The sequence below is a fragment of the Ruditapes philippinarum genome, unplaced genomic scaffold (assembly GCF_026571515.1).
Source record: "Ruditapes philippinarum isolate M1 unplaced genomic scaffold, ASM2657151v2 ctg4_1_1_1_1, whole genome shotgun sequence".
Taxonomy (NCBI): Eukaryota; Metazoa; Mollusca; class Bivalvia; order Venerida; family Veneridae; genus Ruditapes; species Ruditapes philippinarum.
Genome location: NW_026858503.1, coordinates 585,488 through 604,597, shown reverse-complemented (window position 1 = coordinate 604,597; position 19,110 = coordinate 585,488). Strand labels below are relative to the sequence as shown.

General features: G+C 31.5%; 1 protein-coding gene across 2 annotated transcripts; it reads right to left on the bottom strand.

The window, feature by feature from the left end:
- Window positions 1–525: 525 nt before the first annotated feature.
- On the bottom strand, window positions 526–18,538 carry LOC132753393 (TBC1 domain family member 22A-like). 2 transcript variants are annotated; one of them, XM_060743857.1, is made up of 12 exons: window positions 18,341–18,538; window positions 14,824–14,874; window positions 13,425–13,642; window positions 12,599–12,778; window positions 11,974–12,044; window positions 11,489–11,617; window positions 9,999–10,064; window positions 5,864–5,984; window positions 5,244–5,426; window positions 4,024–4,151; window positions 3,390–3,485; window positions 526–2,907 (listed from the first exon to the last, which is right to left on the bottom strand). In XM_060743857.1, the coding sequence occupies exons 1-12, from the start codon at window positions 18,415–18,417 to the stop codon at window positions 2,773–2,775; spliced, it is 1,455 nt and encodes a 484-aa protein (XP_060599840.1). In that variant the 5' UTR covers window positions 18,418–18,538; the 3' UTR covers window positions 526–2,772. The 2 variants fall into 2 exon arrangements, with proteins under 2 accessions (XP_060599840.1, XP_060599839.1); XM_060743856.1 differs by lacking the exon at window positions 9,999–10,064 and adding an exon at window positions 8,693–8,758.
- Between the last annotated feature and the right edge of the window lie 572 nt (window positions 18,539–19,110).

Below are 19,110 nucleotides of genomic sequence, written 5' to 3'. Positions count from 1 at the left end.
TTCAATACAGAAATACAAAAATTCAGCTACCAAAAGTAAAGAGCCAGTCAGACTTGAATTGCAGGCGGGCCTGGCTCTATACTCGTGGGGAAAGGCTAATCACTTTTGGTTCCAGCGGGATAAGGGTTAACTGATTTCTTTTAATAAATTAAATCTAATTTAACAAATGATAATAGCACTAAATCAACTGCAACCGCTATCTTTCTATATTTTCTACTTTTCTATCAAAATAAAATACAATTTCATGATCTGTGATATTTCTAATACATAATATACATATCTCAAACAAATACACATAACAAGTGTAAACCATCAATTAAAAAATAATAATCTTCAATAGCATCAAAAATCATTCTTTAGTCTATTTCATCACCTAAGAGTGAAACAGTGCCATTCTTTCCTTCAACTATTTCTGAGATTTTTATTTAGGTGACAATATTCACATTTCATTTTTTACATTAAAAACTGAAAATTAATCACTTTCGTGTAAAGAAATAAACGAAACAACCCTATACAAACAATAACCCTATACAAACAATAAAGTACATATTCTTTAATAAATACCACACTTTGGCCGCATGTATCATTAAATGAGCCAGGCCATGACAAAACCAACATAATGGGTTTGCGACCAGCATGGATCCAGACCAGCCTGCGCTACCGCGCAGGGTTTATAAGCAAACAGCATGGATCCTGATCAGACTGCGCGGAAGCGCAGGCTGGTCTGGATCCATGCTGGTCGCAAACCCATTATGTTGGTTTTGTCATGGCGCAGCTCAAATAAGTATGTATATCACAGGTCATTTCACACGAGTATAATCATCAAATTTCAAACACAAGTCATGTACATTGTATACACATGTATGTATATATTATACATGTAATTATATATACATGTAGTTTATATTCAAATCATTAGCAGCACTTCCTCATTCTGCTCCTTTGACTGGTCGCTACATAAAATACAAATCATACCCCCAAATAGCATAATGGGCTTGACCTATTTTCAACTTGGAACGGTTCATTTTTTTACTTAAGAGATGTCAGTATTAAAAGTACTAAAATGAAGCATCAATCACATAAACCTATACAAGGTACAATACTGGCAAATGATGACAGAGGATCTTACGTACTCTGTCCGTGAATTTAGAGACGATACTCCCCTCTGAGATCAAGCAGTTAATACAAATTTTAAAGAAAAGTTTTCAATAAAATTCAGAATACTTTATCTCTTAATTGAGCTATCCGTTTTTGTTTTTTTTCTCTTAATCTTTGTACAGACTCATAAAAGACGAAATTTCAGAAATTTTCCAGTCTATCAAAATGATCCATTACAACATTCAGGGGGGTTAAACTACAAATGAGCCGCGTCATGACAAAACCAACATAGTGCGTTTGCGACCAGCATGGATCCAGACCAGCCTGCGCATCTGCCCAGTCTGATCAGGATCCATGCTGTTCGCTATCAGTTTCTCTACTTGTAATAGGGTTGGTAAGCGAACAGCATGGATCCTGATCAGACTGCACGGATGCGCAGGCTGGTCTGGATCCATGCTGGTCGCAAACGCATTATGTTGGTTTTGTCATGAAGCGGCTCAAATCTTTATTTGCCATTAAAAATAATCAAGTTAAATGTTTATATCCAATACTGATTCAATTGAAATACAGTAATACAAAATACTCAACGAGTATTTCTATTAGGCCATTTTCATACAAATCAAATGTAAATATCAGTACATATATCTTGTTATATATATCGTAACCTTAGTGTAGTACTGGGTTAAGTCCTTCTAAATTTAATAGGAGTTAACCAGTTATTGCACTAAGGCGACGATATATTTGTTAACACTTGCTGCAAAATACTTAAATATGGTTATTTTTTTAATATACCTTATCTAACCTTTATTCTATACGCTTAACCTGCTAAATTTGTGAAATGGTTTTGTCCTGCTTTGAATTTGAAACAGCCCAATCAAAGTTAAAGGCACATTATGCCTCAGAAATACCCATTTCTTAAATTCTTTAGAAATGTCAAACATGTGTTTAATAATGTTTTGATAATGGATAAAGAGCATGTAAGATGTTTAAGAGCTGACGAAAATATCGCTGAACATGTAGCTATGTGTTGTAAAGGGAGTACAATGTAAACAAAGTAGTATTTTGGAACTTCCATACAAAAATTCTTATTCACTATATAATTATACCAATTGCCAACATAACAAAATCAGCAAAAGATATTTTATGTATATGGCAAATGAATATTTTTTGGAAACTGTTAAAAGATAAACCAAAAATAAAAACAGTTTATGAGAAATAAAAATGATAGCATTTCAGACGCATAAAGGGCCTAAAAAGGATTTCAAAATCAAAATTCAGAGCTACATTGAGCTACAAACAGTATAGCGCCCAGCCAGACTACATGGTTGTGCAGGCTGACCTGGCTCTATACTGGTCGCAAAAGCTTAGCATTTTCAGTTCCAGCAGGTTAAAGGTTAAATACAAGAATTTGCATAATGTCTCTTCATAAATGATGAACAGAACAATTTGACATACAAAAAAATAAGTTAATAACAAATTCACCAATTCATTTTCGATTCTGGAAGTATGAAGCTCTGTGTATTTTCGTTTTGCAGTAAATCTTCATAAAGACATCTGTCATCTCGATATCAGCCAATCAAAATCTTTCATTTTCAGTTGATACCAACAACAACTCACACACTTTTCTATGCCGTATTTTCAAACAGATCACTAATAAATCACTAAATACTATCATCAGGACTTTTTACTTAAATGACTTGGAGCGTCCGCAAACATGTACTTAAGTTTAAAAGCCTCGGCCAGCAGTTCACTTATTTCATTGTCATGCCAGTGATGTGTGGGCAAATTCTGTAGGAACATTAGTATACCCTGAAATTATAATTAAAACAATTTCATGTTGAATTAAATGTATATGTAGTAAAATAAAATAAATGATATTAATAATTGTCAGTTTGAATAGTGTCAGAAATTCTTTCTAGTGAGACAGCTATCCAGTGTAATGAAAGATGTTGATTTTCTACTTAGAAGGTAAGGTTGGAAAATTGCTACATATTGTTTACATGTGTTGGTGTGACTTAAAACTTGACAAACAAATAATACAAAATAATAATAGTAAGCTTAATGTAGAATATGCTATTTTTTCTGTCATATATGCTTGGTTTCTAAGAAAACAAAATAAAGAAATATATGTAAAATCTAGTCATATAAAATCAAGTTTATTTTATAACCCTTAAAATGTCCAGTTATTTTAACTTAGGTTACAAATTATTAAATTGACAGCAGTCCAAAGTAGGTCTTATTTTCTTTAAAAGAGAACATAGTCAAAACAGTAAATGAACACGGCATTTTACCTGGAAATCTTTCTCTCGTAACAAATCTTTGGAAAACCTTGTCAGGAAGGCAGCACACACATACAGGTGAAAGTCTGCAAACCCATTATGTTCACACTGTAATAAAATGTATACATAATTTCATTGATCAGTCAACAAAATTTCTAGTATATTTTCAAGGTCAAATTAGCTACTGAGTAAGGTTTTCAAACTTTCCGTCCAAAATCATTACTAGAGTTCCATCCCAAAATAAACTTGTTTTTCTACAAGTATCATACAGCATTTCTACATTAACAGGGCTGTATTAACCTTATAATGGAATGCGGGAGAAGGGGGGAGGGACAGTCATATAGAATATTGTTTCAAATTGAAGAAAAGAATTGTGTCTGTCAACAACAATACTGGCAGTGTAAGTACTACATATTCTACCTAGCAAAAAGTCCAATTCAATAGCAAACAGATTTTCACTCAAGTACTATCACTTACTAAGAAATTTAATTTTATTTCAAATCCTTGACCTCTCAAGATATGCAGCATGCCTTATCCAACTGACAGGGAGTCTGACCCTATATTATATTTAGCATATTATCAAGGGTCTCCTTCTTCAGGCAGCTAAAAGGACTTAATAAAAAAAAGTTAAATAGTTGCAGCTTACCAAGTAGGTATCCCAGAGTCTGACGCTACATCTAAGAGGAATTTCCCTCATTAACAAATTGTTCATCCATCTAAATGCAAATTGTAGGTACTCAACACTCTCCTCCTCTAAATGGGCATGTAACTGGGCTGTGGATAAATGAAATAATACATTTAGGCATGTAACTGGGCTGTTGATAAATGAAATTATACATTTAGGCATGTAACTCATAATACTGGGCTGTGGATAAAGTTAAATTAAACATTTAGGCATGTAACTGGGCTATGGATAAAGTGAAATTAAACATTTAGGCATGCAACTGGGCTGTAGATAAAATTAAAAACGAATTTTATATTTAGGCATGTAACTGGGCTGTGGATAAAGTTAAAATGAAATTTAACATTTAGGCATGTATCTCGGCTGTTATCATTTTTTTCCCTTCAAATTGCAAATGGAGCTGCTAAGGTAAAGATTCAGCCTTTCTTATAATGTTTTGCCTTACATCATAAATGTTTCTACCAAGATTTAAGTTACTTATATATAGCTCTGATTTCTTTAAACATGTTTGACTATCCCCCTTTTAACCAATCGAATTTTAGCAATAATAATAGCTTGCTTATTATAGTTATAACACCAGTTTACAGCCAGACCAGTGGGTACATAATCTACACAATTTCGGCTAAATTTTGACATTTCCAGTAAGTACAATGTACATAAAAGCATCACATATACAAACGTTTTTGACTCAAATCAGGACAATTCCATTGAACAAACTGATACATTTAAGTCTGCTTGTAATGATATTCAAGGTACTGCCAAATTTATATCATTATTTCAAGATATTCGTCAACTTAGTGCAATAACTGAATAACTCCTATGAAATTTATAAGAACTCAACCCATTACTGCACTAAGGTGAATTATTGTCATATCTGAGGGGCAATCAATTTGAAAACCAGACCTTTTTCCCGTAATACTTCAAGCATGCCATGTTACTGTGTATTGTAACCGCCTATTGTACGGCTATCAGTCATTGGTCTATTTCACGATATTGACCAATGACAATAAGCAACAAAATAGGAATTCCTCAATATTAGTCTCCCTTGCCGCTGAAAAAATTATCAGACTGTAGGACAGACTTTAGCTTAAAAATCGTCGAACCGTGTGAAAATATGTTGGTCATATCCGTCGGTCAGACTGCTTTCAGTAGTTTGGAGGTTACTGTTATAGTTAAATACCTACCATCAATTCTCTTCACAAGTTCCCTGAGAGCATTAACTTTAGTTTGTATGCCTGGTTGAGCGAATGTGTAATTATCCTGAATACCGTCTAGAAGTTTCGATGTACACCAGAAAGTATCAGCTTCTATTACGTTTAATGTCTCCTCCGGTAATTCTGTAAGATTTATATTTTCTACTTCTATATCTGAAATAGGAAAACCAACTGGAAAATATTGATGATGACTTTAATAATAGAATCAGTTATATATTATCGCTATTATTTTCCTAGTACTACTTTCATGTGCAAAAACAGTAAATTCCTTAATAAACGCCCCTTGGGGAGGCAGGGGTACAATTTCAATAGGGGGGTGGCCTAAATTTAGTATAAGAAAAAATGTTTAATAATAATATTGTTAAAATAATAGGAATGTTTAACTTTATTTTATTTTTTGTGTAATTTTTGTCAATTTTTACATACTGAAAGCAGTAGCTGTGTAAAAATGTGTGCTTATTTCCTTGGATTTATAATCAACTGCTATCATCTTCGAAACTCATTTTTCAATATTTAGCAATAGCAAATCACTTTGACGTTTCAGCAGATTAAGGGTTAAATTTTAGAATCACAAACAACTATTAACTTACCATTCTCTATAAACTCGGAAAGAAATACAACAAAGAAAGGAGTAACTAGATCATTGATGCCTTGTACATATCCGCTGGCTGGATGACGTATTGCCCATATATATAATATTCGCTCAAATATCTGAAAAACAATAAAATTCATAGGAATTACTTTTAAATACACACAAATGGCACAGTTTTACCAATATAATCTAGATAAAGTTTATATTTAAATAATTTTCAATTTATGCAATTTACCTAGTAGATTGTTACATACAATATAATACTCTCAGTTATTGATAATTCTAACACGACCCGCATTTTTCCCTATTGAACATAGAAGAACCGAAAGTGTGTGTTATTATGCAATAGAGTCACTGTTTGACGCTCTATATTTAGACATGTGACGTAATCATTATACATGTGACGTAACCACTATAAAATCCGACGCGCTGACAATAAGTATGGAAACAAATCAGGCGCAATTTTGCTTAATAGCAGGTACGGCAGCATTTTTTTGTTTATGTCGTGTTAGAATCGAAATAATATATCCAAATCAGTGATTTTATCGCTGGATAACATCACTGTTTGTCGTTCGGATGCGCATCATTATATCACTCGGGCTACGCCCTCGTGATATAATTCCTCGCATCCAAACTCCAAACAGTGATGTTATTGAGCGATAAAATCACAGTTTGGGATATATTATTTCTTAATCATAACACAACCCACCCCCTCTCCCCCACCCCCTTAAAAAAGTTCTGCAGTAATAAGAACAAAATTAAAACTTTGCATGCTAGAGTCAAGTTTTAATAATTTTAGATAAAACAAACGAAAACATGTTAATTAAGAAGTTGATATTTCTTATGAAAGAAGATTTTATTTATATGTTTTATTTAATATATATTTTATGTTACGATAAATACATATAGTAGAGGCTTTTTTACAACATTCTGAATTGATGCTAGATAAAAAGGTTTATAAAACTTCACAAGATTAACCATGATTCCATAAAAAGCAATCTTTAATTCTATATTATTTCAAACCCCATAATCTTCCTGATGCAAATGATTGCATCAATTTTCATCTGTACATTAACATAGACTGTTTTAACATTAATTTATATTATCTAAAATTTAATCTTTATCTTTACAAAATATAAAATCAACATGATAGTTTTAACATATCTACTTTAACTTAATTGTGATGAAAAATTGAAGCTTATTTGCACCAGATATATATTGTATATTTCCTAACAAGTAATGTTGCATGCATGAAATCTATGCTAAATAGTTATAAAACCATACTTAAAGTAACAGCATTATATAATGTTCCAGAACATTTTATTATGTTTACTTGTTATAGTCAGGTGTATTAAATAACAAGAGACATTCTATGTTGAGAATCGACCATTAGATAACAGAAACAACATAACTTACTATTTCAATAGATATAGCTTTACACCATGATAATTATCCATATTGCCATTACAATTTTAAAATATTTGCCATTACCAAAACATTGAAAAATAACATTTTATATAATTATAAAAAATAGCATGCAGATTACAAAAATAGACATAATTTTTATGCACACAATCATTAGACATATAAATATCCGTAAAACTATATTTTATGTATTATGCAGCATGCATTTAGGTCCCCAACTGTACTCTTTAACCTTTATTCTTCAAAATTTCTCCAATGGATTTGTCAAGTTTTCAGATTTGGAATTGCCCATTATCAATTTTGGGGATATCAAGATGAAAATTAAATTTTAAGTTGGTCAGCCAACAGAACAGAGCCTGGTCAGACTACAAGGACATACAGGCTGGCCTGGCTCTATACTGGTGACAAAAACTAACCACCTCAGGTTCCAAACGGATTAAATTAAAACGTAAAGCACAATGCAGGAAATTTCCCCTATCTGAATAATTCCTTTTAGCAAAGTTTATGTGGTTTTTTTGTTTCATGAAGTTTATGTGTTTTTTGGTTTCATTAATTTTTTTGAATCAAAATAATCATAAAATGGGCAAAGAAATCTTGTAGCCAAACTAATAACATTTCAGCTAATGACTCAATTGGATAATGGCAGAATGAGCCTTGAGTAAGCCTTGTAATGTTAGTTTCAATTATGTTTATAACAAGTACAACGAAAAGCAATTTCATCAAGAATTTACGAGCAAAAACAAACCATGCATATACACATGTTATGATGTATATACTGTATATACACATGTACAAGTAAGTAATCAAATGTCAAAACATACATATATACATACAGGGTCAACATACTTGTATGAGAACAATTTGTAAGCATACATAATGTATGTAAAAAGTCTACTTTATGACAGGTATGAAAGTCAATAAAGTGCATGCTTGTTACTTTTTATATATGTAGTACTTATGAAAAAATATATAGCTTTAATATAAAACAATGTATTTCTTTTGATCATTCCCAAAAGGTCTGCATTTTATTCATTATGTATAGTTCCTTGGTTTCAACTTTAGACAAGGTTATATAAGTTTTATAAGCAAACCTATACAATAATACAAACACTTTTTTCATATAATAAAAGGATTATTTAAGCAATGGTGTTTCAATTGAACTTATGTCATAGTATGCCTAAAAGGTTCAACTGATTCTAAGAAAATTTCACAATTTTAGGTAATTTTCAAAATTCAAAAGTAAATATCAAACTTATTTAAAAATGTAGGTGAAAAAAGCATATATTTGTATAATGGCATTCCTCATGCATCATAACATCATTGACTAAAACATATATTCCACATAATTTATGTTCAAACAGTGCTACAAAAAGATGGCAGCAAAGCACTACTTCATACTCACTTCCTGGATGCGTTTTTGTTGAAACAAATGAGCTAAAGATGTCATTCTTGGAACATCCTTCAAAATCTGCAAGAACATTACATTACATGATGCTCTGTTACAATGACTGTAGCCAAAATTTCAAATTTGTTTCATGAGATTTACACCGATAAAACAAGGGCATTGTAAATCTTCATACAAAAGTTTTTGCCATTAAAAAGCAAATCCAGGTCGTCTTATCAACGATCGTACGATTAAGGATATCTGAAAAGTTTGATAAAACACTGCCAATATCGTAGAATTGTACGATAAAAACAGTCGTCAATCGTTGATAAGACGGCCCCCTGGTCTTTTTGTTACACTGTACCAAGGTAGCAAGCTGCGTTTTTTTTGCATTGATTTAAGTGACAAGCTAAATACAATTACAGTGAAACCTTTGAAGAGAGGCCCTCTGTAGAACAATAACCTCTATACAACAACATAGTCATATCTGCCAAAACTTAAGATTTTACAATGTATTTAACCTCCGCTACAGCAACACCTCTCATCAACAACCATAACCTTTGTCTCCCTAAGGGTGTTGCAGTACAGAGGTTATACTGTATTTCAAATCGGAACAAGGGAGTTAATTCATGTTAACATTCATAAGCTGTTAGAACACATGTTCACAAATAAACATACCATAACATAACATAAATTACATATATATATATGAACATTTATTAGTCCTTTACTATTTCACTTATACTGCAAAGGAGATTTTTGAATATAATTCAAATAAATATTTTCTGAACAATAACATACATTATACCCAACAAATGTTAGCACAATTTATCTCCCTCTTACATTGTATTAAAACTGGCACAGTCATTTTTTTCTCCTGTATCTATGAATTCAAATGTGGTATGCCAACACTGCCCTTGTTTACCATGAAACAAATTTGATTCTTACTATACTAAAACAAACAAAAAAGTTCCACTTTTGATCTGAAAATACATATAAAGGTCTTATTTATATAAAAACAATAGGCCGATGTTGGTGTTAGCCTTGACCTAGTTACAGTGACCCTGTTAACTTGACCTTGAAGACCATGTTACTTTGACCTTGGAATAAGAAAAATGCCCTATATTTCTACTATACAAACAGTGAGAAAGAATTACAGTTTAAAACAACATAATATATTTACTTATATGTATCTTCAGATCAAAATTGGTCATGCACTCAAGCAGAAAATGATAATAAAGGAAAATAAATTAAAAAAAAACATTTAGAAAGGGCCCATAACCACTGGATTTTACATGCATTTGCTCCAACATATACAACTTACTTCTTGAACTAATAACTGTTGAAATATTGGTATTAATGGATTCATACGAGGTATGTCTATATGTATCTGGAAAAATATTTAACTGTTCAATCATAAATGTTCTGAAAATGAATCTATAAATAAATGGTATTATTATTAAATGTTTATGATGTATGAACAAATAATTCTTACCATACAAACAGTACTGAAAGATTAAAGAGTGGATGGGAATGAAAATGCTCAACATTAGACCCCAGCCCCCACCCCCCCCCAAAAAAAAAAAACTACGCGCACCTTAGTAGAAATATCAACCTTGAAACCCACACCAGTGAGAGGCCAGTGGTTCAAATTCTAATCAAGACTTTCTTAAAACTTTATTCTGAAAGATTGTGACCTCCTAAAAACATTTTTTTATTACTTAATGGTTAATAAACATGGCTACACACAGTATTTTTTCAGATAATTCAAAAAAGGGTAGTAAAACCGATGCATGTGAAGGAATTGTCATATTCTTGTCCAAAATAGTTAAAAGTGTTAAAGAATTCAGGAACAGGGTCTAAATGCAAACACGTTTCTTCAGTATAGGCTTATATTCTGTACATGTTAAACACAATTTACAGGGGAAAGAACTGTATTTGTTTTAATGATAAATTACCAACAATTCAAGCATTCAACAAGTGAAATTTCTCAACCTGATCACATAATACAAATGTATCATTATTGTGAATATAAAAATACTATCATTGCATGCTTCTGGTAAACATAGATTTAACATTTCATTCTAAAAATTCTTAAAAATAATTCTGTTTAAATTCAGGAATTTCATTTATTATTGACGATATTGATAATCAAATAAGTGCAAAATGAAACAATCATGTGGTTCCAAAGACATGACTCTAATCAGAGTTTTTGTTCAAACAGAAAATCATGTCTGCATACAAAAGCAAAATTAAATTCAGAATAGAATTAGATTACAATGAATTGCTATTAAAAAAATTAAAAAAATCTCTCTCAAAACCTGTCTTACCAATTTTCATCAACATGTTACTATATCCTTAAAATCGTTCTGTTTGGTCCATGTTAAGCAGGGACAGTATATATAATATGTGAGCTATTCTTATGATTTGTATCTCGAGAGTTAATAGTAAAAATGTTGTAAATGTATTCTAAAGTGACGCAGGGAGAGTGTGTAATATAACTTTACACAATCAACAAGAACTTTAACTAAAAAATTTTTTTTTAATCTCCATCAGACACTGACACCCAACAATCAACTGTTTTGTCAGTCTAAGGATAAACAGCAGAATGTATAGATAGACGGTTGGGCAATGGGCAAATCTATAGACCCTCAAACCCCTAGGTAACGACCTATTATGGTGGGCATAACTATGCTTACATACCTAAAATACCACTCCTTATTCTTTGAAATGTGAAGCTAAAAATTACAGATTTTCATTCTGATTAATTAAGATATCTATGAAAGCCATAGTAAGATTTTAACTATTTTTTACCTGTCTAAAGGTGTCTTGATGCATTTCATCATGTCTAGAGTCATAATATTGATCAATAAGGCTAAAATATTCCTGCCTCTTTCTCTCTAACATCTGGTCACGACGATCAAAATTTGTCGGTAAATACCCCTAAAACAACAAATAATAATATACATAACCATAAAATTAAGTGCAATTAGTTTATATAGAAGTTTTTCTATTTTGATTGTGTATGACAGAATTTCAGTTGCAATAACATGCATTTCTTGTCTCATTATATTTGAGACCGATTATGGAGATCTGTTTTCAAATCCATTCAAAGATTTTTAAGACAGAGATAAACTTTTATATCCAGAGACCAACAAAGCAAATACTTTACTTAGTTGCAAGTAATTTGTTTAAAATTTAAATACATAAATGATCCCATTACTGACAAAATATTTCAAATCACAGCATTCTAAAACTTTATCATAAGGAAAACCAAATGAAAATGTAAAAAGTCTTACAGATAATATTTTCCAACAAGTGGGTCGCACAGCTTTTGGTATGCCTGACCAACTCAGTTTTTGAAGCTCAACTGAAAGGTATAAAAATTAGACATATAATTTGAAGATAATTTTGCTTATTTTCCATGTACAATCCTTGAATGTATAATAATGCATAATATATGTACACATGTGCATTCCAACATTATAAATGCCGTAAAAATAAATATTCAATGCAAAAATTTTAGTATTTGACCATTTCTCAAATATTTCAAGAATTTCCATGATAATGAAGAACAATGATAATAGTTTGAAAATGATATTTCATGGAAGAATAAGTGATTATCCTTCTGTCCTGAAACTAACACCCGAATATTTTACTACAAGAATAAAACTAATAAGCAGCAATTTCTTTAGCACTGACTGTATTTTGCATCTTGAAAAGTTCCAAATTCAAAACCGCTTAAGTTTATGGCTGCAAAATAGATTTATTACAATCTACATTAATTGAACTGAAATCTTTGCTACAGGCAAAAAGCCAGGCCAGTCTGTACATGTTAATATTCTCACCAGACTTTTTCTGCCGGCTATATTTTATCTATAGCAAAGTATATATTTAAAAGGAAAACTAAACATAAATTCTTACCCATATTGGTGTTAGGACCAGCTAACATTGTTTTGATTTTCTCCAATTTAGTTACTTCTTTGTCAACTATTGTATCTTGTGTGTATCGTATGGGACTGGGTTTTGGCGGCTGAAAGGAGTTGTTTATTCTAATACCCATACCAGGAGCTGCCTTGTGATGACCTGGTCCGAGATTGGGACCTAAATAACATCAAATCAACATTAAAGCTTTAAACAGTGACTAATAAAAAGTTAATGAAATAATCTGCCTAGAAAAATAAAAAAAAATAAAAAGAGAGTTAAAATCTAACAGTAATTATGATAATACATTTGAAAAATTATTCATCACTATTGCCTCAATTCCATAGCTTAAGGTTAGATCATTTTCACACATTACATATACAGCAAACAACCTATTACATGGACCTATCTGAAAGCTTTGAAACATATGATACAGTGTATAAACATGTGTGTGTATATACATGTATGTATAATAAGAATATTTTACACTAGCAAATGTGTAACAAACTCAGATCACTTATAAGACAAGAGTTTAAATTTTACAGCAGTTAAGTCAGCAGTTCTTCCTTATTGACTACAATGTTTATACATTGTATGTGATATGCATAATAAAACAAGGTGTAAGGCATTAAAATAATGTTAACTAGAAATGTATCTATAGAACAAATATGCCCCCACATTTCCCTGTTAGGTCATTCTCCAGACATCATGACTGCAGAACAGACAGACATAAGGGCAAATATATATGCCCTCCCCCACCTCCATCTAAGTCAGTAAGTGGGGCATAAAAATCATAAGTAAATACTGTAGAACAAACCATATTTACCATTATAATGTATATTTGCATTTCTTGTCTGTCTATCATGATCTATCACAGCCTTTGCCGTAGACTGAATATCCTTCATGGACATTTTTATGTTTGCCATATCGATCATCAAGTCATCATCGCCATCATCCCAGGCATCCATCGTCTTGTTCTCGAAGTCTTGAAACGAGTCCCCCGTCCTTGCTGTTTTTGACTTGTCATCTTTCTTGGCAGCATTGCTAAAATTGATGGCAGAAATGAGAGCAAAGTTATCTTTTCTTGGATTTTTTTTCTTTAAGGAAGCATGCAGACTTTTTATACACTTCTATAACTGAAACTGCACAAAATTTTATTTTTGTTGATTTAATGTCACACCAACACAGTCTATGTTAACTTTTCAGCTTTACTGGTGGTGGAAGACCTCAGGTACCTTCTGTGCATTATTTCAGGCACAAATGGGCACCTGAGTAGAACCAAGACGTTCCATAAGCTAGCTGGATAGATTCCTCATATGGAAGTCCAAATTGCCTGTCAGGATTCGGACCCACAGCAGTGAGGGGCAAGTTGTTTGAAGTCAATGACCTTTATAAGCTTTAATGGTAAGGCCATCCTTAAAAAAATGTTTGTTTGCAGTAACGCGACCGACTCACAAAATTTGCCCCTACTCAAATTTTTTTTTCATGGTCTGGATAAAAAAATTTTTTTTTTGAATCAGAAAATTATGCCTTGTGCTTTGTTTTCGTTCTTTTAAAGGTTAATAGAAGAAATAAAATGTAGGTCTTATTAAATTAGAATTCAGTTATCAATTTATTAATTGATACCAGATTATCAAAGCATATATTGTCCAGCATTTTGAAATTCCATGTTTATTTGGAAGTACTCAGTTCAATAAAAAAAAAAATCGACCTATCTACCCACCTTGAAAATTCTGGGACGGGTTACTGCAAACAAACATTTTTTTAAGGATGGCCTAAAGAAAAAATTGACATCTCATAAAAATTAAACTTTTAATATGCTTCATAATAGAATCAATTAATTATATCATGAAATGGTCATTAAGTAGAACCTTACCTTACTCATTTTGAAAATATGCACTCAACCTAGGCATATATATGGTTAATTATAATTTGAATCGCCTTAAACATTCTGACAGACCTTGACCTTAATGTACTGTGTATAATAAGCAAACCCTGCTTTATATGAATATCAGTAAGTTGGCAAGTTGAAGGTATTTTACTATATATTTAAAGCAGTATGCCTCCAGAATTTTATTTTATTTTCGTTTCACAATCTGAAGGGGGTGTTGCTTTTAAAGCTGCTCTCACTCCATACTGGTGGCACAGGCCACTGGTAACAGGTCTATTATCTTCTACAAATTAACAAAAGTATTTGAAAAGTGTATGGCACTTGTGAGACTTACCTTAGAGGTTGGTGCATAGGAGGGTGTTGTGCTCCATAGACTGGTTTACCACTGTAAAATAATTCATTATATTATTTTAAAATTATAATAGACATTATTTCCCTGCTATACATTGTCGGTTATTTTAAACCTGTAACCTAATAACTGATTACTAGCGGTGAATAAATGTCCATAATCAATTGAATAATATTTGACATTACCGATGCACCATGCTATGTGGGATCATTTTCATTAGTAAATAGTAGTTCAAAATAAGCAATTAGCATATGTCAAAATAAAACTTGTCCAGGCCTACATGTACATGTAACTTCCTGTTTATTGTCAGTTTTCTGGAGTGGTTTTAGAGTTGTCCCAGAAGTTAGACTATAGGATTTGTAGAGTGTGTGTCATGTGACTAAAAGTTTGCAAATGTCATAAACATACACTGTAAATATCCTAAATATATACTGTAACATAAATGTGTACAGCTTATAGTTTTTTGAAAACATAGTTTTTAACCGATTCAGAGTGGAATTCATAATGGGTCAATGAGTTTGAAATGTCTTTTTAATATAGCTTCGAAATTTTAACATAAGTGACCTACATGCATTACAAGCATTCATATTATTGCATGCTATTTCTTTCTCTGTCAATACATTGTAAATAGAGGTATATATTCTTCTAATAAATAAATATATGTTACTATCTGATGGTACCTTTCTTATATATATGCTTTGCACATTAAATTACAAATTTCAACACTGTGTCACATGTTTGTTTATGAAATCATGATGAATTTGTTATCTCACCAAAACTTCACTTAAAACAGTATTAAATGAAAACATATGCCATCACCATCTCTCACATGTAATAAAATATACCCTGATTAAAGATTCTCTCTGTTTTCGAGAAAGATTTTACATTAAGTGTTCCAATATCCTTTTATTGAATTATGCTGAGCTCTGAGCAAGTGCCATATTTAAGTGGTTATTCAATTGACTGGATGAAATTCTTCCAGAGGTGAAGAAACAAAATGCATGTGTTTTATTTGTTAGAGAATTATGTGCAGATCTTGGCATGAAATGAAAGCACAAAACAGTGCCGAAAACCTGTTCCTCTCACATCCAAGGGAAGGGTACGCTGTTATCTATATGAAATAATGATATTTTAGCAAGTATTCTAAACATAATCAAAATAGTTGACATTAAGTCCCATGTTCAAGACAAGTTACCAGGTCATAATTCTATGCAAAAATATTGTGATGTATGATTTGAAAATAAAGTTAGCCATGCTGTATAAAAATGCGGATCAAGAAGGAAGCCACTTACTGACTTACTTAACCTTAACCAGAGACATAGATAACAGAGATAGGCAACTTCCTAGCCAGTTAAAATATCACGTGTGCCTGCTAAACTTTAAACTTGTAGCAAGTAAAACTTATTAACCAGATATCAAAATCAGTAAAATAATACATTTTCTGAAAGCTTATGCATTTGTCTATGGCTGCAGGTAAAAATATTTACAGTTACCATTTAAATAAATGTTACATCAATTTTTAAAGAGAACTACTTAATATTTTTTGTTACAAAACTATTCATATGACAAAAAACTGGCTCAGTGGGTACGTTCTGCCATGTTTTTCTAAGTGAAAGGCATGGAAAGTTACCAATATTTTATGGCAATCCGGTCAACTCGTCCTCTGGTCAACTCGTCCTCTGGTCAACTCGTCACCTTTTTGGTCAACTCGTCCCCTACTTTTGGTCAACTCGTCCTCAAAGAGTCAACTCGTCCCTAATATGGTCAACTCGTCCCCTACTTTCGATCAATTCGTCACTATTATATGTTTTAAATCAATGTCTTTAAATAGTTCTTTTATGTAAAATTAATAATGAATTTGATTGATATCGAAATATTAATAAAATAACGTCTTTTTACGTCAAATTTTAATGATCTTTTGTGCACGTGCATAGCTTTGATGTAAAACTACAAAGACAGGTAAGTTTGCAAACATTCAATTAATGTTTAATAAATCGGAGTTTTAAATGATAATTAAAACTAAAATTAGGTCCAACTCTTTGATTTTTACCGCCTCCCTAAATGGATTAAAGACTGACGACAGATTAACAGGAATTAGAAGTGCTAAAAACTTTATGTGGGTGCGTATTGATCTCATTATAGAAGGATCGTGTTAATTAAAAACATGATAATTATTTGTTGTAAAATTGTCAATATAAAATTTGCCCTGATAAATATAAGATTTATTCTTAAAATCTCATTTGCGTTGTACGTTATATCAACATTGGATTATTTTTTAAAGTGCATATTAATCATTTCTTAGAATTCCATATTGTTGGATTATATACTGCATGTGAACGGCGTATGTGACAATTTCCGTACAATAATATTTGCAGTGGATATTAACTGATTGAATGGAAACATGATTGAAAACATAAAGTAATTACCAAATATTTAATTGCCATCTAATAACTAGTAAAGATAAATTTTAAATTTCCATAAATAAATCTTTAAATTGATCTCAAAGAGGAGCTGAAAAAACTGAGTTCCAGAATTTCTTGTATGATACAAGTCAATATATTGAATGTATAAATTATATTTTATCATTACATATGAAACATGTTTTATACATTAAATGGTATTGCTATTGGTCGTATTCGTGTTTTTTTTCTGTATGTAATTTAATCAGAATTATGCACATATATACTTATTATTAGAAAAAAAGCTCCAAATATTCGCATACAAAAAGCGTCAAAATATGTCCAATTCAGTAATTTTATAATATATTATTTTAACAGTCTATAATAATTTATGAAATATATGAAAAACAGATAATAATAAAATATAGGGGACGAGTTGACTAGGGGACGAGTTTTCCAAGGGACGAGTTGACCAAAAAGGTGACGAGTTGACCAGAGGACGAGTTGACCAGAGGACGAGTTGACCCTGAATCATTTTATGCAGCCATAGATAAAAGATTTACCTTTCAAATGGTATATAATATTAAAGGATCAAATGTACATCCATTAAGTTTTATTTGCTACAAAATGCCTAATTTTTCACTTTTTGATAGGCATGAGTGATATTTCAATGGAGTATATAGGAGCTGCTTATCTCTGTTATCTATGTCTCTGCCTTAACTTAAGTGTCTGTGCCTTAATTGGATTACAGTAAACCTAAATTTATCTGAACAAGATTATCTAGCAAGACATTTCACCCCTCAAGACACTTCACCCCTCATCCATTTTTTCTATAAAGTAAATAAGTCAACAACATAATGCTTTTATATGTTTAATTTAATTATTTTTTAATAAGTGTCTGCAAAAATAGCCTAGGGTGAAGTGTCTGTTTCAGCTCTACCAGAAACTCCATATTATTAAATTTTTAGACTATTCTTCAATTTTCTTTAAATAGTGTTGAAAAAAAAATCAAATAGAATTTGATATTTTCAGATAATAAAAAAATATATATGATACAAAAAAAGAAAACATGAAATTTTATCAGATCATTTCCAGTTTTTTACCTTCCAGGTCCACTGCCCGATCTTTTCCAGAAACCTGACTTGCTGCTGTCTTTTACAGCATTCCCACTGACGGACATGATATTGATTTGCAAGTTGGAAAGTTATACCAAAGGTTATTCGAAACAGAAGTCTACATTTTGATATGCAAAATTAGTATTGTTGTCATAAATGGCGACTTCCTGTTACGATAGCCTTGACCCTTAGCTAAATAGCGCCAAGTGAATTAAACACCAAAAAGATGGTCGACGATAGTCGGGTATACAACATATGATTTTTAAAGCTGTCTGTACATGATAAAACATATGGCACATAAATTGTAAGAATACATAAACAGGCATATTAAGATAATACACATCAGTACCTAGCCTGAATATGGTTCTGGATTATTGTCTGTATATTATACTGTATGTACACAAGTAGACCAAGAACAAGAAGTAAAAAGAAAAAAGCCCTTTGGATCAAGATAGATTGCGGTAAGACCCCCAGTGGAATGTCAGACGTTTCACTCCCAAGACGTTTCACTATTGAGACGTTTCACTCCCAAGACGATTCACACCTAGACGTTTCACTCCCATTTTGTCAATTGTATGGACGTTTCACTCCCATTTTTTTGAGATGTTTACTAGGAAAGTTATCAAATTTTAATTTCATTAATATCAAACAGTGTAAAAAGGAAATTCAATTTAATGTTTCATTTTGTTGATTTCAATGATATTGTTAATAAGAATTATTAATTAGAATATTACTCATTTAATTATGGGTTGAGTGAT